Source organism: Eucyclogobius newberryi, unplaced genomic scaffold (genome assembly GCF_026437365.1).
Source record: "Eucyclogobius newberryi isolate DKJ021-1_F unplaced genomic scaffold, fEucNew1.0.hap1 SCAF_1, whole genome shotgun sequence".
In the NCBI taxonomy this organism is placed as follows: domain Eukaryota; kingdom Metazoa; phylum Chordata; class Actinopteri; order Gobiiformes; family Gobiidae; genus Eucyclogobius; species Eucyclogobius newberryi.
In genome coordinates, this window is record NW_027315723.1 from 8,450,474 (window position 1) to 8,474,419 (window position 23,946).

Consider the following 23,946-nt stretch of genomic DNA (forward strand, 5'->3'; position numbering starts at 1 on the left):
GGGCATTAGTTGGATCCCTTTAAAAGCTGAGGCTCATTTGCTTGAGTGTGTTTCAGTTCAGTTCACATCACATGACTCTATCGGGGACGGTTTACTTGAGGACAGAGAATATTTAGATTCCTTGATTCCTCACTGGAACGTCTTGGTCCTAGCTTAGTGTAGCTTTTTAGCTTAAGCCAGGAAGAGAGTTTCTATCTTCTCCCCTGGTCCTTTCTCTTCAAAGACCTGGATGGACCTGGATGGACCTGGATGGACCTGGACTGGACTGGACTGGACCTGGATGGACCTGGACTGGACTGGACTGGACCTGGATGGACCTGGACTGGACTGGACTGGACCTGGATGGACTGGACTGGACCGGGTTGGCTTGTGCTGTTTAGGCGATGCCTTGAATATTGGCTTGAATTTTCAACAGATCAGACACATGCTCATGTTTAAGTCAGCTGACCGATGTGGGGGAATGGATCTAAAAGCTTATTAATGTCCTTCTAACTTAAGAATAAGTAAGTAAGAGTAAGTATAAGAAAAGGTAACCTGTATTTGTCCCACGATGGGGAAATTCCAGTGTTGCAACACATATTAGGTACAGAAGCAGATTAGGCACAGAAGTAAATGATTAAAAAAACATTATTTAATTACTAAAAAAATTGCTTATACTCTGAAAAAAAATAATAATAACACTCTCAGTGCTGCAGTCTTTGTTTTGTGCAACACACACATCACCGGGGTTTGGTCATCCTTAACAATGTAACCTAGGAAGGATTATCATGATTGTATGATTTTAAAAGAGAGTTTGTTCTGACTCATCGTTGTCCTTCACCTGCTGTGGATGTGCAGCTCAAACCCACAGCGTGTGAGACGTGAAGCGACTGCAACACATGATGATGAAGCAGTGTCTGAATTCATGCTTTACTTCAGAAATAATAGGTCTATATTAATTACATTTTAGTCAAATCAGATGTGTTTTTGTGCAACAGATTAACCAGCATCACTGTTATATCTAACATTAGATTAAATAACTCTGCTGGTTATTAATACTGTAACAACGTCTACATAAAAACAGACACGTTCACTGTCACAATGGAAATATTGGAACTGAACAGCAGTAAATACCCCCCCCCTTTTTATATGTTCAGCGTCTTTGGGTCACTGAAAAGCGCTATATAAATAAAAGTTATTATTATTATTATTATTATTAAATCTGTAAGTGCTACGGAGAGGGCCGTACATTTAACCAAGCACTAACTTAACTTAACAAAAAAATATATCATCTTAAAACGTTGCAAACATAAAAAGGTGATTTGTATTTCATGTCATCACAAAGATGAAGTAAAATAGGGTTAGACCTCTGACATGAAGACATTTTACCAGGGAAGTACAGTAGATCCATGTATTTTACCCCATCAGACTTAGCTCTTTACTTTATATTTGAGACGTCACTTTCACATTTTGAGGAAAGGAGTTTCTTTCTGTTACTGCTGAACTAGGAGGATTAATTGCCAACATGGAGCTGAAGAACTGGGACACTATCATTTCACCAAAGAAGACAACAGATTTTAAATATTAGTGACATTAACTTAACTAACTAATTAACAAAAATGTGCATTTCACAATATTCATTTTAGCTGTCCCCATCTCTATTAGATGTTATTGGATTATAGAATGTTGTGATGTCGTCTGAAACCCAGAAATAATCATAACAGAGTCGCACTGACCACACAGACACGAGGAGCAGCACCACAGATCTCTCATCTCTTATGAGAGTCGCTGCTCAGGCCACAGAACACTCTGGAATCCTGGTTAAAAAAGCCTCGTGAATGTGCCCTTACTCGCGTTTGTCATATTCCATTTGTGATTTCTGCTGTTCCGTTTCACTCCGGGACTCAGGACTCTGTTTCCTGGCTTTATACTTCGGCTTATCTTTCTGTCTCTGGTGCATGAGCTTGAAAGCGCATCCTCTTTTTGAGGAGATGAGGGGAAGATTCCTCTCATATCCTGCTCTGCACCTATTGCACATTGTTCATCATTCCCATACATCAATCAATCCATCTATCCATCAATTCATTTATTCATTGGTAATCAGATACTTAATTTGAGTCTCTCTCAGGTTGAAATAAAATTATTATGAATTACCTTTTTGTATATTTCATATGGCCTGGTTAGTTTCAGCATCCTGTTTATAAGTGCAGTGTTATTTTAAGTGCTTTTGATCATTCCCTTTTGTAAAAGTACATTGCTATGGCAATGCTACAATTTTTTTCATAATTCTGAAAGCCATGGATTGTACAACCATTAAGAATATGGGCTCCTGCTTCATCTGAGACGCCATATTATGAGAAAAAGCAGGTTGAGAAAAGATGATCCTCAAGTTATAAATACAGAATCTATTCATCATGTACATACACAACGATAGTATGAGCTAAAAGCTATTTGTATATATTGAGTCCAGAGAAGGTCTTTTCACTGCATATTCATTTGCATTTCACACAATCTCACTCCTGATTTACTCCAGGTTTAGTCTGTCTCTCTGCTTCACTTCTGTGTTTGTCCATGTCACCGACTCAGTCCAGGTTCAGTCCAGGTTCAGTTCAGGTTCAGGTTCAGTCCAGGTTCAGTTCTGGTTCAGTCCAGGTTCAGTTCTGGTTCAGTCCAGGTTCAGTTCTGGTTCAGTTCTGGACACACCTGTATGTGCATTCGTGGGTTAGTCCTGGTTTAGTCCTCGTTTGCTCCAGGTTTAATCCTGATTTAGTCCTGGTTTAGTCTTTTTTTTTGTCTTGGACACATCTACAGTCTGTCCTTTCTTAGGTTAGTCCTGGTTCGGTGATATAGCTTTGTAACGCTTTTCAGAGTATTTAAGTGATAGTTTAATACATTGAACAATATCAGTTCACTTTTAAATGTGCTGGAAGGTTAGAATACACATTGTCACGATTTCATGAAATGTGTAGTGTTCATGGATGTGCTGTCTGGATCCGTTCCTGGTTTTGCCTGCTCCCTGTTCTGTCTCTCCCCCTCACTTCTGTGTTTCCTGGTCCTCCATTAATGTGGCTTGTTCCCTGTTTGGCTGGAACACCTGTCTTCAATTTTCCACTCATCAGATGCATTATAAGAAGCCGGATTTTCAATCATTCTATGCCAGCTTGTTGCAATATTGTTAGCAGATTTTTGGACTTTTTTTTTTCAAATTCTGCCAAGTGTATTTTTTCCCTTTTTCATCAGTTGCCTGCTGCATGTCTGCCTGCTGCATGTCTGCCTGCTGCATGTCTGCCTGCTGCATGTCTGCCTGCCTTGAATCCTGTCTGCCTGCCCTGTCACCTCCCTGTCCGGGTTCTGACCTGCTCGTATCCTCAAACCGGCAATCCAGACGTATCCAACTCCACCTGCACCATCATCATACTCACCCTTATTGTAATAAACTTTTACTTGCTGACTGGTCCTTCCGGGTCATTGTGCACCGTGACTAAGAGATTACTCTTTGATCATGTTATCTCAACCGCAGTCAACCTGGATAACCAGCTCCGTGAACACAGAGAAAGCTGTGCCCCTCTGGCCAGTCTTTCCTTCCTTACGCCCCACAAATGAGAATGTCACTCCCAGCCTCTTTGATATAAATATTTATACCTATATTTACCTTGCCAGACAACCTTGATTGACTCTGGGGCTGAAGAAGACCTTTTATATCCTATTCTAGCACACAAAACTGAACTGGAGCTTGAACATCTTGATACACCCCTAGTGGCTAATGTGCTGGATGGAAGCTAAGATAACTTGCCGTACTGCACCTCTTATTGTAATGTCATCTGGGATCCATCAGGAGCAGTTAGCTCTCCTCTCCACACTCACCTTTAATACTGGGATAGCCATGGTTAAAGAAACATAATCCATATTTTGACCAACGTCTCCAACGAGTACCATGACCATCAAGAAGTGTTGAAGCCTGTCCTGAAAGGGAGGCTATGGAGCACTACATCAAAGAGGAAGCAGGTCTCATCCATCTTCCTCTCCCATTGGTGCAGGAAGAATCTCCTCATCCCTGCATTGATTAGAGTGTTGAAAAAAAAACACTGTTAAAAATAAGTATCCATTTCCATTTATCATTAGATGCCTTTTGGGTTGACCAATGCTCCAACCGTATTTCAGGAACTAGTAAATGATGTTTTACGGGCTAACCTCAACAGATTTCTATTGTTATTATGCACCATTGACAGTATACCACAGTCAATACTGCTGTACCCATGGGTTTCAGGAAGATGGAAAATTAGCACTGTAGATGTCGCAGTTAATTCAAACCAAAATATTGTATAATTTGTGAAAAAGTCCTCATGATGTTGCTTGTAACATGAGGTGTCACATTCATTGTTTTCATGGTGGTCGAGTAGCCACCATTTGTACTCAATGTGTGATTTATAATTCAATGTTGAAGTAATTGAATAAAATCTGGTATTTTCAAGACATAACCATGTGGAGTGAATGGTGTGACGAACACACATTTACATTTCATATTGTAAAACTTGTCACTAGACTCAGTGAGACTGGATAATATATGACTCTGACTCTGACAACTGCTCAACTGAGATACAATTAAATAAAGAAGTTACTCACGTAAATCTGTTTATTTTGAAGAATATATTAAAAACCATATGCATGGATTTCAGTTAGACCAGGCATTGACACTTGCCATTTCAATTCAATTTATTTTTGTAAAGCCCAAAAATCCCAGCAGTTGCTTTGAAGGGCGACAGAGAAAGACAGATCAAACAATGTTCATAGCAAATGGGGAATGTCCCAGCCTCCCTTGCCCCTAGACCCTCCTTCTTGGAGAATAAAAGCTACAAAAGCCTTCGGGAGAAAGTAGAAATGTCAGGGAGAACCACAGTGAGGGAGAGATCTTCCTCCCATGGACCGACTGCAGATGGTCCAGGGCTGAGCCACTTCCACTTGCAGAAGAAATGAAACCAGAGCCACTCAGGAGGAGACCATGGTTCATCTAATAAGACTGTTCCTTCAGGCAGTTGAGGAGCATCCGGATCTACAGGTGAGCATCCGCAGTGTCTGAAATAATACCACTCCCGAGGGGAGCAATGAACAGAACTAAAATATGAAATATTGTTAATAGAAAAAGTAGTCAGAAGTAGAGGACAGTGCTCGAGCTGCCATACTTCCCCCAGCAGTTGCTCCTTGGGCAGCGTAATGGGAAACTAGGGTTTTATTTCTGTTCCTTACTGGCCTGAACATAAGCGATTTCAAAAAAGAACTTGCTATTATTGATAGAATAACTCATTGGCTGTCACAAGATTTTCCTGCAGTTCAACCCTTCACCGAAAATGGAAACAAATAGTAAATAAATAAAATGTAAAAGATGCATTGAACAAAATAGGTGGAGCTACAATGCCCCCAATAGTTTAATTTAGGAATCACACATGACGGTTCACACAAATGGGGCTTAGATGGTTGGGCTAATATAATCCTGGTTAACACCTGGTTTAATCTGGATTTACAATCTTATTTAGAATTTAGACCAGCAACTTAAAACCTGCTTCATTCTTTGCGATAAATGACAGGTTTTCATGTTTTTCTAATTATTACTTTTTGGTGGGATAGAACCTGTGGTCCATATTTATCGTAGTGTTACGTCAGTCAAGTGGCAGTTTGTGAAGAAAACTAGCACTGATTATAATGATTTGTTAGCTGTAAAACAGCTGCAGTACATCCAGAACGCTGCTGCTCGGGTCCTGACTAGAACCAGGAAGTACATCACATTAGTCCTGTTCTCAGGTCTCTGCTCTGGCTCCTGTGGCTCAAAGAGACTTTAAAGCAGCTCTGCTTGTGTACAAGTCTCTCCATGGCCTAGCACCAAACATCTCGGACTCTGAGGAGCTCAAGGACCGACCTCCTCCTGGAGGTGTCTGAAAATGGAATTATAATGACATTGACCAACCCTCAAATGAGCTCTACAAACACGTTATCGGCTGATTTGACTGCTTTGTTTTTTGGACTTTGTCTTCTTTTAATTATGGTCCACCTTGTGTCTGAAATAAAGTAAATCAAATTATAGAATTGAAAGATGTTCTCATCATCATCATACATGCGCAAGTCCTTTGAATAAATAGAATAATTAAAAAACTTTTAACAATTCTTCACAGAATTGTTAAAAGTTATTGGTCTAATTTTTATGCAGCTAAAATCTATCTTAAGGTGTGAGAACGGCCTCTTCTCTGTGAAAGTACATTTTACAATTAAGTACAATTAATTGAAGTTATTTGTTATTATTGTAATTGTAATGCATCTTTTCCTGTTTTGAAGCAATTTGAATGACTATGATTTATTTGTGCTCTACAAATAAACTAAGTTTTCCTTGGCTGTTGTGGCACCTCTTGTATTAAACATTTTTTTTGGGAGCATCAACCAATATTTTCCTAATTGTTCATCTTTGGAAAACTGAGTTGACATTGAGGGACGTTGTAACCTCAAAAAGCATTTTTTACATGGGTACATTTGCGTGGCCTCCTCTAAGGGTCTAAAGGTTAAAGGAGAACCATCACAGCGCCTGACAGAGCACAGCAGCATGAGAACCATCACAGCGCCTGACAGAGCACAGCAGCATGAGAACCGTCACAGCGCCTGACAGAGCACAGCAGCATGAGAACCATCACAGCGCCTGACAGAGCACAGCAGCATGAGAACCATCACAGCGCCTGACAGAGCACAGCAGCATGAGAACCATCACAGCGCCTGACAGAGCACAGCAGCATGAGAACCATCACAGCATCTGACAGAGCACAGCAGCATGAGAACCATCACAGCGCCTGACAGAGCACAGCAGCATGAGAACCATCACAGCACCTGACAGAGCACAGCAGCATGAGAACCATCACAGTGCCTGACAGAGCACAGCAGCATGAGAACCATCACAGCATCTGACAGAGCACAGCAGCATGAGAACCATCACAGCGCCTGACAGAGCACAGCAGCATGAGAACCATCACAGCACCTGACAGAGCACAGCAGCATGAGAACCATCACAGCGCCTGACAGAGCACAGCAGCATGAGAACCATCACAGCGCCTGACAGAGCACAGCAGCATGAGAACCATCACAGCATCTGACAGAGCACAGCAGCATGAGAACCATCACAGCGCCTGACAGAGCACAGCAGCATGAGAACCATCACAGCGCCTGACAGAGCACAGCAGCATGAGAACCATCACAGCACCTGACAGAGCACAGCAGCATGAGAACCGTCACAGCGCCTGACAGAGCACAGCAGCATGAGAACCGTCACGGCGCCTGACAGAGCACAGCAGCATGAGAACCATCACAGCACCTGACAGAGCACAGCAGCATGAGAACCATCACAGCGCCTGACAGAGCACAGCAGCATGAGAACCATCACAGCACCTGACAGAGCACAGCAGCATGAGAACTATCACAGCACCTGACAGAGCACAGCAGCATGAGAACCATCACAGCGCCTGACAGAGCACAGCAGCATGAGAACTATCACAGCAACTGACAGAGCACAGCAGCATGAGAACCATCACAGCGCCTGACAGAGCACAGCAGCATGAGAACTATCACAGCACCTGACAGAGCACAGCAGCATGAGAACCATCACAGCGCCTGACAGAGCACAGCAGCATGAGAACTATCACAGCACCTGACAGAGCACAGCAGCATGAGAACCATCACAGCACCTGACAGAGCACAGCAGCATGAGAACCATCACAGCGCCTGACAGAGCACAGCAGCATGAGAACCATCACAGCGCCTGACAGAGCACAGCAGCATGAGAACCATCACAGCGCCTGACAGAGCACAGCAGCATGAGAACCATCACAGCACCTGACAGAGCACAGCAGCATGAGAACCATCACAGCGCCTGACAGAGCACAGCAGCATGAGAACCATCACAGCGCCTGACAGAGCACAGCAGCATGAGAACCATCACAGCACCTGACAGAGCACAGCAGCATGAGAACCATCACAGCGCCTGACAGAGCACAGCAGCATGAGAACCATCACAGCACCTGACAGAGCACAGCAGCATGAGAACCATCACAGCGCCTGACAGAGCACAGCAGCATGAGAACCGTCACAGCGCCTGACAGAGCACAGCAGCATGAGAACCGTCACAGCGCCTGACAGAGCACAGCAGCATGAGAACCATCACGGCGCCTGACAGAGCACAGCAGCATGAGAACCATCACGGCGCCTGACAGAGCACAGCAGCATGAGAACCATCACAGCACCTGACAGAGCACAGCAGCATGAGAACCGTCACAGCACCTGACAGAGCACAGCAGCATGAGAACCATCACAGCACCTGACAGAGCACAGCAGCATGAGAACCATCACAGCGCCTGACAGAGCACAGCAGCATGAGAACCATCACAGCGCCTGACAGAGCACAGCAGCATGAGAACCGTCACAGCGCCTGACAGAGCACAGCAGCATGAGAACCATCACAGCGCCTGACAGAGCACAGCAGCATGAGAACCATCACAGCGCCTGACAGAGCACAGCAGCATGAGAACCATCACAGCGCCTGACAGAGCACAGCAGCATGAGAACCATCACAGCGCCTGACAGAGCACAGCAGCATGAGAACCATCACAGCGCCTGACAGAGCACACCTGACAGAGCACACCTGACAGAGCCGACCTGGGAACAGCACTGGCACGTGACTGGGATACAAACAACGCAGACCTGAGCAGATTTCATATTTCTTTTTTTTTTGTACTCAATAACTAAACTAAATACTGACCTAAAGCTAGAGGAAAAAAACTGGCATCCTGATACTATTTTGTTTAGATTTCCCTTAGTTAAAAAGCAAACTAAACTAAACTAAACACATTGGATCACGTTGAGCTGTCTCAGAAATAAAAGTGATAAAGTAATTCAGGTGCTTTACAGAACGTGAAAGGCAATTACAAACGAATGAAACCATAAATGTAAAAAAGGAAGAACAAATATCAGAAATAGATCTGAAAATCCTTTCAGATGCATACAGAGTTAAACAGAACTGTTTGGAGCATGGATTTGAACATAGTCAGAGTACAGGCCTGGCTCACGTCTTCAACAAGGGTTTCAGATTTAAACCATATAGTCCTTGTTTGTATTCATTTACGTTTTTGTTTGATCTTTGTCGTTTTGATGTTATTTAAGTTTGGTCCAAGTACCATGATGTATATGGAAGAGTGTTGTGAAAGTGAATACGGGACAATGGATGGAAACTAGTCCATGAACAATCTGGCATGTTTACAACATACAATATGTCTGATTATTAACATGCACTGTACTCACCAAAAACTAATAATAATAGTCATGACTTATTCCAGATTTCATCTCCCTATATGTTTTTAACATTTGGAGGTGGCAAATTTGATAGAAATGAAAGAAGCTTAAAACCATGCTTCTGAATAATGTCAAGAAGTTTTATGTCCTTCTGTACATTAGTCAGAGCAACAACATTTCCATGGAAACAAGCAGGAGGAGGCTCCTGCAGGCCAAGAGTCAAGGTGGAGCTGCAATACAAAACCCGCTGTAAGGACACATGTTTTGCAGTGCAATAATAACATCCATATTGAATGCTTTTGTATTTTGCTTGGCTGAAAATGACACAGTGTGGCTGATGGAAAATAATCAGGGGAAACAATCGTGGATTTCTACATATTTTACCAAACTTACTGACAGTCAATGGATCTACAATAACGAACTCATGACCCCGGACTCCCGCTCAGAATAAAACATCTTTTACGTTTTCATTTGCATTTGTTTTTGTCTTGAAAGTTAAAGTCTACATCATGTCTGCCTTCTAGTTGGCTAATTACTTGACGGGAAGATGTCCAGAGAGCGTGCCCTCACGTGACCCCTCGTGCCTGACACGTTCCCGCACGTGAAGGCGTCAACGCGCAATACAGCTGCCCTTTTGGCCCCTCACCACTCCTGGGAACCCGCTGCGCACCTCAAGACGCAGTGTGGGTGTTTTTGGTGGTGGCGCATTTGGAGCCGTTATTTGGACACGAGCGCAAGTGTAACAGCAGTTTACAGGAAGGATCCTTTAGTATTACACAGACTTTAACCAGACTTCTAAATAGCCTAATTGTTTAATTTATAATTGTTAAATAATAATCTTGAAAAGAAAGCACCATTTTCATATGTTGCACTTTTATTATAAATCTCAACGGTACAAAAAGAGGTAGAAATTGTAGAATAAATTAAAATTATGATTACTATTTACAATATGGACAGCAATAAATTACCAATAATATTATGTTATAAAATAATATATAAAAATGTTCAGTATTTAATAAGAGCGGGTTTAATTCAGCTCATGTTTTGCCATCTCTTCTTCTTCCTCCTCCTTCTCCTCCTCCTCAGACTCGTCTTCGTTCTCCTCGTCACTGCCGGAGTCCTCACACGGGCAGATGGTGGCCTGGACCGGATAGTTGCGCAGCAGCAGCTCGGCGTCCTGGTACAGGTAATCGAAACATCTGGATTTGGGCCAAAACAGCCTTTAAAGGAAAGAAAACACGTGTAAGAAAAGGATGTGTCTGCTCGTAAAAGACTCTATATTGACTGTCAGCTGATGAGAGCAATACTAAAACACTATTGGGATTACTTGAGTGATATAAAAAACGTACTCTGTATACATGATTAAGTATGATGCAGGCCTACGTACTTGACTGGATGGACGACTTGAAGACACGACTTGACGAGGTTTGAATCAGACACGTCGCGAGGCACGGGTGGAGCCTAAAAACAAAAGGAACAGCCAAAGATTAGACACATTTCCTCCCAAGTTGTCACGCAGCCCTGAATTAAATTTGCTGTGTGACTTACCCGGTGCGTCACAGCACAGTTGGTGCCGGTCCACGGCCTCCAGACAGGCGCGCTCTGCGACCGGTGCGTGATGTCGGTCCCGTTAGCTTTAGTGATAAATCCGTGGTAAAAAGCCAAATTCTCCATTGTATCCGAGAGGTAGATGTGTCCTGAGTAGAGTCCAGAGATGGTGTGTGTCCTGCTGACTGGAGGAAGCTTCTATTTATCAGGGGTCGTGTGCCAAACGTGCCAAATTGCGCTTTGACGCCTGCCCAAACGTGTCTCCATGCGCCACGGGCCCGAGGTGAGAAGTGACACTTGTGCCAAACTCTGGCCCATATGGCACCACAGACTGCACTATGGAATATATATGTTTTAGTTTGCATGCAGACTGCGAGTGTACTGTGCCAAAAGCAAATCACTAGGAAGAGACGGCTTAATTGTAATGGTATAATGTATGCAAGGTTATTTTTATTAGGCCTAAAATATTAAAAGGAAACAGGAGAAGTGCCTCACGTGGATGAGTTTAGTCAAGGCTACTATTTCTTGGAAATGTCAATTTTTTTCTTGCACAACTGTTTTTTTAATTTTTCTTTTATATTATATTATATTATATTATATTTCTATTTTATTTTATCTTTATATTTTATTTTTATCTTTATTTATTTTTCCCCTCCATCCCTTGTTGGGAAATGGGAGGTTTTGTCTATAGGAGTTTTTGTTAATAAGAGTTTGTGTTTATAAATCAATGTATAAGTGTTTTTTAAACTTCCTATAAGTTATCTGTCCTTTTCCTCTGTATCTGCCTGCGTTGCAACAATGAAATTTCCCCATGTGTGGACAATAAAGGATTATCTTATATTTAATTTATCATGGACTTCACTTTCCTCTTCTTCTCATATGGGAAATATATTTACTTTGGCTTGAGAAACCAGCACCAAAGGCACAAGCAGCAGTAAGGACACATTATTTTAAATGTTATTAAACTATGGCAAAAGGCTACTTAGCTTTCAGTAAACTCTCTTATATCGTAGCCAATACATTAAGTCACTGTTTGTATGTTGATTTAATGACAAATAAACACGCAATAATGACCCATTGTCACGGATGGGTGAATAGTAATTAACAAAGGTTAAACGTCTGCCACAGTGGTACGTCTTCTTGGTCGGACAAAGCTCATGTGGCGTGATTGACGTTGCGGTGTGATTCTTTAATGAACTCGCCATTAACCTGGAGCCGCTAATTTCATAATGACGCTTAAGATAATGAAGTGTTTGACCTTTTGCCTCCACTATCTGCGTCTCCTTGTGGCCATTTGTCTGGAAGAGGTGCGAGGTTTGGAGCCACGCGCCCGGGGAGTCAGAGGCGGGGCGCTGGTGTAGCCCCGCCTCTGACTCCCCGGTTACTTCAATATACTTTAGCCGCTGAAGTATATTGAAGTAGACTATGCATGTTTAAAAGTGTAGAATATTATTATTAAATTATTCTCTGCAGATTTGTCATACATTTTAAAAAGTGAAATGCAGTAATCCAACCAGTCAACCGATTTCTTAACGTTTCTAAACTCTATATTACTGTGATACTCATAAGCAATTAAGGCCATATTCATGTGCATATAACTGATACTTACCATTAGTATTAGTATTATTTAGTCTTATGCTAGCTATTTTCAATTTACTTTATTATTTTATTTTATTTTCCTCCATTCCCTATTAAGATATGAGAGGAGTTTTGTTAAGAGTTTTTTTGTTTTGTTATTTAGTCTTATGCTAGCTATTTTTACTTTATTTTGTTTCATTTCAATTAATTTTAATCTTTATCTTTTTATTTTATCTTTTCCCCCCTCCATTCCCTATTAAGATATGAGAGGAGTTTTGTATATAAGAGGTTTTTGTTTTGTTTATAAGAGTTCTTCTATACGTTTTCTGTCCTTTCCCTCTGTATCTACTGCGTTGTAACACCGAAATTTCCCCATGTGTGGAGAATAAAGGATTATCTTATCTTCTCTTATCTTATACGTTTCTAAATTCTATGTGAGTATATTTTTGTCAAGTCAAAGCCACAACTCAAAACCAATATGTCATCAAATATGCTAAAGATAAGTATCATTTTACAGTTCAGTCCTTTTAAAACAGATGCTGCTCTCATGCGCAGCGACATAAAAGTGAAAAAGTCAAGTACAGATACCAAGACATTTATATTTGTATTTTGGAGAGAGCAGAACAGCTGATACAAACTACAACAGTGGGTTTGTCGTGCTCTGCTTCTGCACATCCATGTTCGCTGTAGTTTTCAGAACATATACTTTTCCTCTAATTGAGTAATGTTTATATATATATATATATATATATATATATATATATATATATATATATATATATATATATATATATATATATATATATATATATATATATATATATACTAGTGTGACAGTGTTATAGTGTATACTATTGTGGCAGTGTTATAGTGTATACTAGTGTGACAATGTTATAGTGTATACTAGTGTGACAGTGTTATAGTGTATACTAGTGTGACAGTGTTGTAGTGTATACTAGTGACACAGTGTTATAGTGTATACTAGTGTGACAGTGTTATAGTGTATACTAGTGTGACAGTGTTATAGTGTATACTAGTGTGACAGTGTTATAGTGTATACTAGTGTGACAGTGTTATAGTGTATACTAGTGTGACAGTGTTATAGTGTGTACTAGTGTGACAGTTTTATAGTGTATACTAGTGTGACAGTGTTATAGTGTATACTAGTGTGACAGTTTTATAGTGTATACTAGTGTGACAGTGTTATAGTGTATACTAGTGTGACAGTGTTATAGTGAATACTAGTGTGACAGTGTTATAGTGTATACTCGTGTGACAGTGTTATAGTGTATACTAGTGTGACAGTTTTATAGTGTATACTAGTGTGACAGTGTTATAGTGTATACTAGTGTGACAGTGTTACAGTGTATACTAGTGTGACAGTGTTATAGTGTGTACTAGTGTGACAGTGTTATAGTGTATACTCGTGTGACAGTGTTATAGTGTATACTAGTGTGACAGTGTTATAGTGTATACCAGTGTGACAGTGTTATAGTGTATACTCGTGTGACAGTGTTATAGTGAATACTAGTGTGACAGTGTTATAGTGTATACTAGTGTGACAGTGTTATAGTGTATACTAGTGACACAGTGTTATAATGTATACTAGTGTGACAGTGTTATAGTGTGTACTAGTGTGACAGTGTTATAGTGTATACTAGTGTGACAGTGTGATAGTGTATACTAGTGTGACAGAGTTATAGTGTATACTAGTGTGACAGTGGTATAGTGTATACTAGTGACACAGTGTTATAGTGTATACTAGTGTAACAGTGTTATAGTGTGTACTAGTGACACAGTGTTATAATGTATACTAGTGTGACAGTGTTATAGTGTATACTAGTGTGACAGTGTTATAGTGTATACTAGTGTGACAGTGTTATAGTGTGTACTAGTGTGACAGTGTTATAATGTATACTAGTGTGACAGTGTTATAGTGTATACTCGTGTGACAGTGTTATAGTGTATACTAGTGTGACAGTGTTATAGTGTATACTAGTGTGACAGTGTTATAGTGAATACTAGTGTGACAGTGTTATAGTGTATACTAGTGACACAGTGTTATAGTGTATACTAGTGTGACAGTGTTATAGTGTATACTAGTGTGACAGTGTTATAGTGTATACTAGTGTGACAGTGTTATAGTGTGTACTAGTGTGACAGTTTTATAGTGTATACTAGTGTGACAGTGTTATAGTGTATACTAGTGTGACAGTTTTATAGTGTATACTAGTGTGACAGTGTTATAGTGTATACTAGTGTGACAGTGTTACAGTGTATACTAGTGTGACAGTGTTATAGTGTGTACTAGTGTGACAGTGTTATAGTGTATACTCGTGTGACAGTGTTATAGTGTATACTAGTGTGACAGTGTTATAGTGTATACTAGTGTGACAGTGTTATAGTGTATACTCGTGTGACAGTGTTATAGTGTATACTAGTGTGACAGTGTTATAGTGTATACTCGTGTGACAGTGTTATAGTGTATACTAGTGTGACAGTGTTATAGTGTATACTAGTGTGACAGTGTTATAGTGTATACTAGTGTGACAGTGTTATAGTGTGTACTAGTGTGACAGTGTTATAATGTATACTCGTGTGACAGTGTTATAGTGTATACTAGTGTGACAGTGTTATAGTGTATACTAGTGTGACAGTGTTATAGTGTATACTAGTGTGACAGTGTTATAGTGAATACTAGTGTGACAGTGTTATAGTGTATACTAGTGACACAGTGTTATAGTGTATACTAGTGACACAGTGTTATAGTGTATACTAGTGACACAGTGTTATAGTGTATACTAGTGTGACAGTGTTATAGTGTATACTAGTGTGACAGTGTTATAGTGTATACTAGTGTGACAGTGTTATAGTGTGTACTAGTGTGACAGTGTTATAGTGTATACTAGTGTGACAGTGTTATAGTGTATACTAGTGTGACAGTGTTATAGTGTGTACTAGTGTGACAGTGTTATAGTGTATACTAGTGTGACAGTGTTATAGTGTATACTCGTGTGACAGTGTTATAGTGTATACTAGTGTGACAGTGTTATAGTGTATACTAGTGTGACAGTGTTATAGTGAATACTAGTGTGACAGTGTTATAGTGTATACTAGTGACACAGTGTTATAGTGTGTACTAGTGTGACAGTGTTATAGTGAATACTAGTGTGACAGTGTTATAGTGTATACTAGTGACACAGTGTTATAGTGTATACTCGTGTGACAGTGTTATAGTGTATACTAGTGTGACAGTGTTATAGTGTATACTCGTGTGACAGTGTTATAGTGTATACTAGTGTGACAGTGTTATAGTGTATACTAGTGTGACAGTGTTATAGTGTATACTCGTGTGACAGTGTTATAGTGTATACTAGTGTGACAGTGTTATAGTGTATACTATTGTGACAGTGTTATAGTGTGTACTAGTGTGACAGTGTTATAGTGTATACTAGTGTGACAGTGTTATAGTGTATACTATTGTGACAGTGTTATAGTGTATACTAGTGTGACAGTGTTATAGTGTATACTCGTGTGACAGTGTTATAGTGTATACTAGTGTGACAGTGTTATAGTGTATACTAGTGTGACAGTGTTATAGTGTATACTATTGTGACAGTGTTATAGTGTATACTCGTGTGACAGTGTTATAGTGTATACTAGTGTGACAGTGTTATAGTGTATACTATTGTGACAGTGTTATAGTGTATACTCGTGTGACAGTGTTATAGTGTATACTAGTGTGACAGTGTTATAGTGTATACTCGTGTGACAGTGTTATAGTGTATACTAGTGTGACAGTGTTATAGTGTATACTCGTGTGACAGTGTTATAGTGTATACTAGTGTGACAGTGTTATAGTGTGTACTAGTGTGACAGTGTTATAATGTATACTCGTGTGACAGTGTTATAGTGTATACTAGTGTGACAGTGTTATAGTGTGTACTAGTGTGACAGTGTTATAATGTATACTAGTGTGACAGTGTTATAGTGTATACTCGTGTGACAGTGTTATAGTGTATACTAGTGTGACAGTGTTATAGTGTATACTAGTGTGACAGTGTTATAGTGAATACTAGTGTGACAGTGTTATAGTGTATACTAGTGTGACAGTGTTATAGTGTATACTCGTGTGACAGTGTTATAGTGTATACTAGTGTGACAGTGTTATAGTGTATACTAGTGTGACAGTGTTATAATGTATACTAGTGTGACAGTGTTATAGTGTATACTAGTGTGACAGTGTTATAGTGTATACTCGTGTGACAGTGTTATAGTGTATACTAGTGACACAGTGTTATAGTGTATACTAGTGTGACAGTGTTATAGTGTATACTAGTGTGACAGTGTTATAGTGTATTCTAGTGTGACAGTGTTATAGTGTGTACTAGTGTGACAGTGTTATAGTGTATACTAGTGTGACAGTGTTATAGTGTATACTAGTGTGACAGTGTTATAGTGTGTACTAGTGTGACAGTGTTATAGTGAATACTAGTGTGACAGTGTTATAGTGTATACTAGTGTGACAGTGTTATAGTGTATACTAGTGTGACAGTTTTATAGTGTATACTAGTGTGACAGTGTTATAGTGTATACTAGTGTGACAGTGTTATAGTGTATACTAGTGTGACAGTTTTATAGTGTATACTAGTGTGACAGTGTTATAGTGTATACTAGTGTGACAGTTTTATAGTGTATACTAGTGTGACAGTGTTATAGTGTATACTAGTGTGACAGTGTTATAGTGTGTACTAGTGTGACAGTGTTATAGTGAATACTAGTGTGACAGTGTTATAGTGTATACTCGTGTGACAGTGTTACAGTGTATACTAGTGTGACAGTGTATATTAAATAATCTGAACACCACATATCTATATAAGTGTTCCATCTTTAGTCTAAAAAATAAATGTGTGAGGAATGTATAATATACATTCCTCACACATTTATTTAAAATATTTTCAATAACATAAAAAGAAGAAGATTGTGTGATTATGTGGTGTGAAGAAACACCACATATCCTTATTTTTGTTTTAACAGGACGACTTTCTAACCAGTAGAATATTATTAAATATTTTTGACAAAGTTGGCATAAAAACTATTGTGGAAATGAGGTGCGATTTGGCCTTTCTTTACAATATATGACATCTGCTGCCCGACAGTACAATTACAAGCTTCACACATGTCGAACTAAACAAGCTAAAATAAAAAAAAAATATGTTTCTTTTTTTCTGGTATTTTATCATAAAGAAAACAACATCAAATAAACAAATAAATATATTTAATTCAATAACTATATTTCAGTATTTCTCCTATAGAGATCAATCTTAAGTTCTGCAAATGGAAGCGTCAGTCCAGGACCATCTGCAGCTCTTCATGGGATCTCTGTGGTTCTCCCTCACTGTGGTTCTCTCTCACTGTGGTTCTCTCTCACTGTGGTTCTCCCTCACGGTGGTTCTCCCTCACTGTGGTTCTCTCTCACTGTGGTTCTCTCTCACTGTGGTTCTCCCTCACGGTGTTTCTCCCTCACTGTGGTTCTCCCTCTCTGTGGCACTGTGGTTCTCCCTCACTGTGGTTCTCCCTCACGGTGGTTCTCCCTCACTGTGGTTCTCCCTCTCTGTGGCACTGTGGTTCTCCCTCACTGTGGTTCTCCCTCACCGTGGTTCTCCACCACTGTGGTTCTCCCTCACTGTGGTTCTCTCTCACTGTGGTTCTCTCTCACTGTGGTTCTCCCTCACTGTGGTTCTCCCTCACTGTGGTTCTCCCTCACTGTGGTTCTACCTCACTATGGTTCTCTCTCACTGTGGTTCTCCCTCACTGTGGTTCTCCCTCACTGTGGCTCTACCTCACTGTGGTTCTCCCTCACTGTGGTTCTCCCTCACTGTGGTTCTCTCTCACTGTGGTTCTCTCTCACTGTGGTTCTCTCTCACTGTGGTTCTCCCTCACTCTGGCTCTACCTCACTGTGGTTCTCCCTCACTGTGGTTCTCCCTCACTGTGGTTCTCCCTCACTGTGGTTCTCTCTCACTGTGGTTCTCTCTCACTGTGGTTCTCTCTCACTGTGGTTCTCCCTCACTCTGGCTCTACCTCACTGTGGTTCTCCCTCACTGTGGTTCTCCCTCACTGTGGTTCTCTCTCACTGTGGTTCTCTCTCACTGTGGTTCTCTCTCACTGTGGTTCTCCCTCACTCTGGCTCTACCTCACTGTGGTTCTCCCTCACTGTGGTTCTCCCTCACTGTGGTTCTCCCTCACTGTGGTTCTCTCTCACTGTGGTTCTCTCTCACTGTGGTTCTCTCTCACTCTGGCTCTACCTCACTGTGGCTCTCCCTCACTGTGGTTCTCCCTCACTGTGGTTCTACCTCACCATGGTTCTCTCTCACTGTGGTTCTCCCTCACTGTGGTTCTCCCTCACTGTGGTTCTCCCTCACTGTGGCTCTACCTCACTGTGGTTCTCCCTCACTGTGGTTCTCCCTCACTGTGGTTCTCTCTCACTGTGGTTCTCTCTCACTGTGGTTCTCTCTCACTGTGGTTCTCCCTCACGGTGTTTCTCCCTCACTGTGGTTCTCCCTCTCTGTGGCACTGTGGTTCTCCCTCACTGTGGTTCTCCCTCACGGTGGTTCTCCCTCACTGTGGTTCTCCCTCTCTGTGGCACTGTGGTTCTCCCTCACTGTGGTTCTCCCTCACCGTGGTTCTCCACCACTGTGGTTCTCCCTCACTGTGGTTCTCTCTCACTGTGGTTCTCTCTCACTGTGGTTCTCCCTCACTGTGGTTCTCCCTCACTGTGGTTCTCCCTCACTGTGGTTCTACCTCACTATGGTTCTCTCTCACTGTGGTTCTCCCTCACTGTGGTTCTCCCTCACTGTGGTTCTCCCTCACTGTGGCTCTACCTCACTGTGGTTCTCCCTCACTGTGGTTCTCCCTCACTGTGGTTCTCTCTCACTGTGGTTCTCTCTCACTGTGGTTCTCTCTCACTGTGGTTCTCCCTCACTCTGGCTCTACCTCACTGTGGTTCTCCCTCACTCTGGTTCTCCCTCACTGTGGTTCTCCCTCACTGTGGTTCTCTCTCACTGTGGTTCTCTCTCACTGTGGTTCTCTCTCACTGTGGTTCTCCCTCACTCTGGCTCTACCTCACTGTGGTTCTCCCTCACTGTGGTTCTCCCTCACTGTGGTTCTCTCTCACTGTGGTTCTCTCTCACTGTGGTTCTCTCTCACTGTGGTTCTCCCTCACTCTGGCTCTACCTCACTGTGGTTCTCCCTCACTGTGGTTCTCCCTCACTGTGGTTCTCCCTCACTGTGGTTCTCTCTCACTGTGGTTCTCTCTCACTGTGGTTCTCTCTCACTCTGGCTCTACCTCACTGTGGCTCTCCCTCACTGTGGTTCTCCCTCACTGTGGTTCTACCTCACCATGGTTCTCTCTCACTGTGGTTCTCCCTCACTGTGGTTCTCCCTCACTGTGGTTCTCCCTCACTGTGGCTCTACCTCACAGTGGTTCTCCCTCACTGTGGTTCTCCCTCACTGTGGTTCTCTCTCACTGTGGTTCTCTCTCACTGTGGTTCTCTCTCACTGTGGTTCTCCCTCACTCTGGCTCTACCTCACTGTGGTTCTCCCTCACTGTGGTTCTCCCTCACTGTGGTTCTCCCTCACTGTGGTTCTCTCTCACTGTGGTTCTCTCTCACTGTGGTTCTCTCTCACTGTGGTTCTCCCTCACTCTGGCTCTACCTCACTGTGGTTCTCCCTCACTGTGGTTCTCCCTCACTGTGGTTCTCTCTCACTGTGGTTCTCTCTCACTGTGGTTCTCTCTCACTGCGGTTCTCCCTCACTCTGGCTCTACCTCACTGTGGTTCTCCCTCACTGTGGTTCTCCCTCACTCTGGTTCTCCCTCACTGTGGTTCTCTCTCACTGTGGTTCTCTCTCACTGTGGTTCTCTCTCACTCTGGCTCTACCTCACTGTGGTTCTCCCTCACTGTGGTTCTCCCTCACTGTGGTTCTCTCTCACTGTGGTTCTCCCTCACTGTGGTTCTCTCTCACTGTGGTTCTCTCTCACTGTGGTTCTCTCTCACTGTGGTTCTCCCTCACTCTGGCTCTACCTCACTGTGGTTCTCCCTCACTGTGGTTCTCCCTCACTGTGGTTCTCCCTCACTGTGGTTCTCTCTCACTGTGGTTCTCTCTCACTGTGGTTCTCTCTCACTCTGGCTCTACCTCACTGTGGTTCTCCCTCACTGTGGTTCTCCCTCACTGTGGTTCTCCCTCACTGTGGTTCTCTCTCACTGTGGTTCTCTCTCACTGTGGTTCTCTCTCACTGTGGTTCTCCCTCACTCTGGCTCTACCTCACTGTGGTTCTCCCTCACTGTGGTTCTCCCTCACTGTGGTTCTCTCTCACTGTGGTTCTCTCTCACTGTGGTTCTCTCTCACTGTGGTTCTCCCTCACTGTGGTTCTCCCTCACTGTGGTTCTCCCTCACTGTGGTTCTCTCTCACTGTGGTTCTCTCTCACTGTGGTTCTCTCTCACTGTGGTTCTCCCTCACTCTGGCTCTACCTCACTGTGGTTCTCCCTCACTGTGGTTCTCCCTCACTGTGGTTCTCTCTCACTGTGGTTCTCTCTCACTGTGGTTCTCTCTCACTGTGGTTCTCCCTCACTCTGGCTCTACCTCACTGTGGTTCTCCCTCACTGTGGTTCTCCCTCACTGTGGTTCTCTCTCACTGTGGTTCTCTCTCACTGTGGTTCTCTCTCACTGTGGTTCTCTCTCACTGTGGTTCTCCCTCACTCTGGCTCTACCTCACTGTGGTTCTCCCTCACTGTGGTTCTCCCTCACTGTGGTTCTCTCTCACTGTGGTTCTCTCTCACTGTGGTTCTCTCTCACTGTGGTTCTCCCTCACTCTGGCTCTACCTCACTGTGGTCCCCCCCCCCCTGTGGTTCTCCCTCACTGTGGTTCTCCCTCACTGTTTGAGAATTTCAATGAATTGAATTGGGTTGTGTGTCTAAAACTTTGCTCTGGTGGCGTCGGGGTCTCTATGTCAGGACTGGGGGCCAGTCATAGGGGCATGTGCCGGTCAGTCCTCTCTGACCCCTCTTTGGTGTGAGGACCCACACATGGAGGTGTTGGAGTGGACACTGTGGAGCTAATGCTAAAGCTAACACACCTCTCTCCCACGGTACCCCTGAACTTAGCCAATGCAACTCAAGTAAGCAAAGCTCATTGGGCAATGAAGTGTAGCTTTGACTGCCGAGACCTTAAGTATTCTAGGTAAAATACCCCGATGTAATATAATAGCACTGGCTGTGAGCAGAAGATGTTTATTAACTGTTTATTAACTCTCCAACAGGCTTCATACGGCTGCGCTCACACTGGATCATACTAAAACTTACACAATGTCAGATTCCCTTATGTCAGGTGCTGTATGTCCTTCTTATTCATCTGTGCTTTGTGTTTACAAAATGCCTTGTATCCATAATATGCTATGATGCACTTTCATTGAGACATTGACTAAGCGTAAGATGCTGAAGCTTCATGTTGCAGCATGAATCCAATTACCTGATCACACTTACTGTTCCCAGAATTCATCTGGCACCCGTTTGGGATGCTGTAATGTCCAGGACACCTTTGTCTCGGAGTCTGTTTGCTTGACTCCTCCTTCCAGATTCTGACCCGTCCTGTTCATTTCAATTGTCCTTAGAAGAAAAGTTGATTAACTGGTTGATTAGTTGACATTTACACACAGTTATAGGCCTCCTCTGATGATACTCTCGCTCTCCCTCATTTCGTTCAATTTTGCGTGTAATTGTCTATGCAAATTATGCCTTTGTTTGATTTTAATACAGATAAAGATCCATAATGGGCCATATACACCAATTCACATTCTAATCTCTTGAATATCAAACGTGTGTCACTGCTTAAATTATGTTGTGCATTTAGTTTAGTTGTTTTAATTTTTCATATTACAGTTTAGATGTGTCATTTAATCATGCCAAATTCCTTCCTATAGTAGATACTGAGGATATAATATTATATAAAGAAAAGCTTTTTTTGTTTATTTTTTCGTTCCCGTGGGACATAAACCAGAGAAGAGAAGAAGTCTTTATTGTGGATTTCACACGAGCAGGATGCAGTTATCAGAAAATACGTTTTTCCTGAATCTGTGCTACAAATTGGACATTGAGTAATTCTGGAATCTCCACAACTCATGGGAAATTCTTATTTTCACATCTCTGTTGACTTGAGTGTAGTTTAGACCTGACCTGCAGGCAGGGGCGCTGTTCGGGTTCACGAGATATGACACCATTTGGCACATTTCGAGAACTAACAAAACGACCAAATATGTTGTTTTGATTTGAAGGACTTGTTGTTTCAATCGACTTACAAACATCTTTCGGTCAACTTGGGATACTTCACATTCTCTATCTTAAAATTATGTCTGCATTAAACCCATTTTATGAACTACACTTCTGTTTCCAATGAGGTGCTGGAAAATAAATAAATAAATCCATTTTGAATGCTCTTAATAGAGTCATTAATTTGATATTTGTGAAGGTTTATAAAGGGAGTTAGTTTGTTTTTGAGCTGTGTATGACCTCTGGCCCCAGTCAAATCTTTAGAAACGTATAGGTCATATTTCTGCAGACATAAACAGCATTGATACACTTCAAGTTGCATTCTGTGCTTTTCTTCATTCACGGCGAGAGCAGGGCATGTGCCGGTCAGGCTGCTCTGCTGACCCCTCTCTGGAGCGAGGACCCACACGTGAAGGTGCCAGAGTGGACACTATGCGGCTAATGCTAAAGCTAACACTCCCACGGTCACACTCTGCTTGTGCCGGACACGGGACTGTATGAATTATAAAAACTTTGATGCTGTGTCCAGACAAACTGCATTGATCTATGAAGGAAACTATTGATACTTCCTCCACTAGTGTGTGTTTGTTGTCATACCTAATGTCTACAGTTATCCTTAAGAGTCACTATTCTGAGGATATCGATCGTTAAACAAGACCAAATGAATCTTTTTTGGATCATGAGAGAAAGTTGGACACTGCATCTCAAAATAAGCACAAACTTAATACACAAACACATTCAAATGACTTGTAATTGTTGTTATAAGAAAAAATTAAAAAAATTAAAAAAGCAAAATTATATAGTTTAAAACAACTTGGTACCACTTCATAATAACTACACGTTAATTATCCCAAAACTGTTTGTTCATAATAAACTAAATAACATTTTGTTCATGTTTTATTAAGGCTATTAGAAGTGTAGTTATGATAAAGTGTTAATGTACACATATACAACATCAATTTACACATCTACAAATACTAGTTAAGAGCAGTTAATAGTAATGAGGCATTACAAATTTGCGATTACGTTTTTGCAGAATTTTCATACAATACAAATGTTAGAAGACAATTCCAAAAGGAGTTTGGTTTTAAGCGTCGCATGACCCTCCACAGTCGAATAATGACAGTAGACACTATGTCCACTGCCAACAACATTTTGAATTCCGTTGCACATTTTGATGTTGTTTACAATGAGTCAAGGC

At 41.8% G+C, this 23,946-nt stretch overlaps 1 protein-coding gene across 1 annotated transcript; it reads right to left on the minus strand.

Moving 5' to 3' along the window:
* Window positions 1–10,196: 10,196 nt before the first annotated feature.
* ripply2 (ripply transcriptional repressor 2) lies at window positions 10,197–11,252 on the minus strand. Its single transcript, XM_072450785.1, has 3 exons — window positions 10,843–11,252; window positions 10,682–10,755; window positions 10,197–10,514 (listed from the first exon to the last, which is right to left on the minus strand). The coding sequence occupies exons 1-3, from the start codon at window positions 10,966–10,968 to the stop codon at window positions 10,322–10,324; spliced, it is 393 nt and encodes a 130-aa protein (XP_072306886.1). The 5' UTR covers window positions 10,969–11,252; the 3' UTR covers window positions 10,197–10,321.
* Window positions 11,253–23,946: the final 12,694 nt, after the last annotated feature.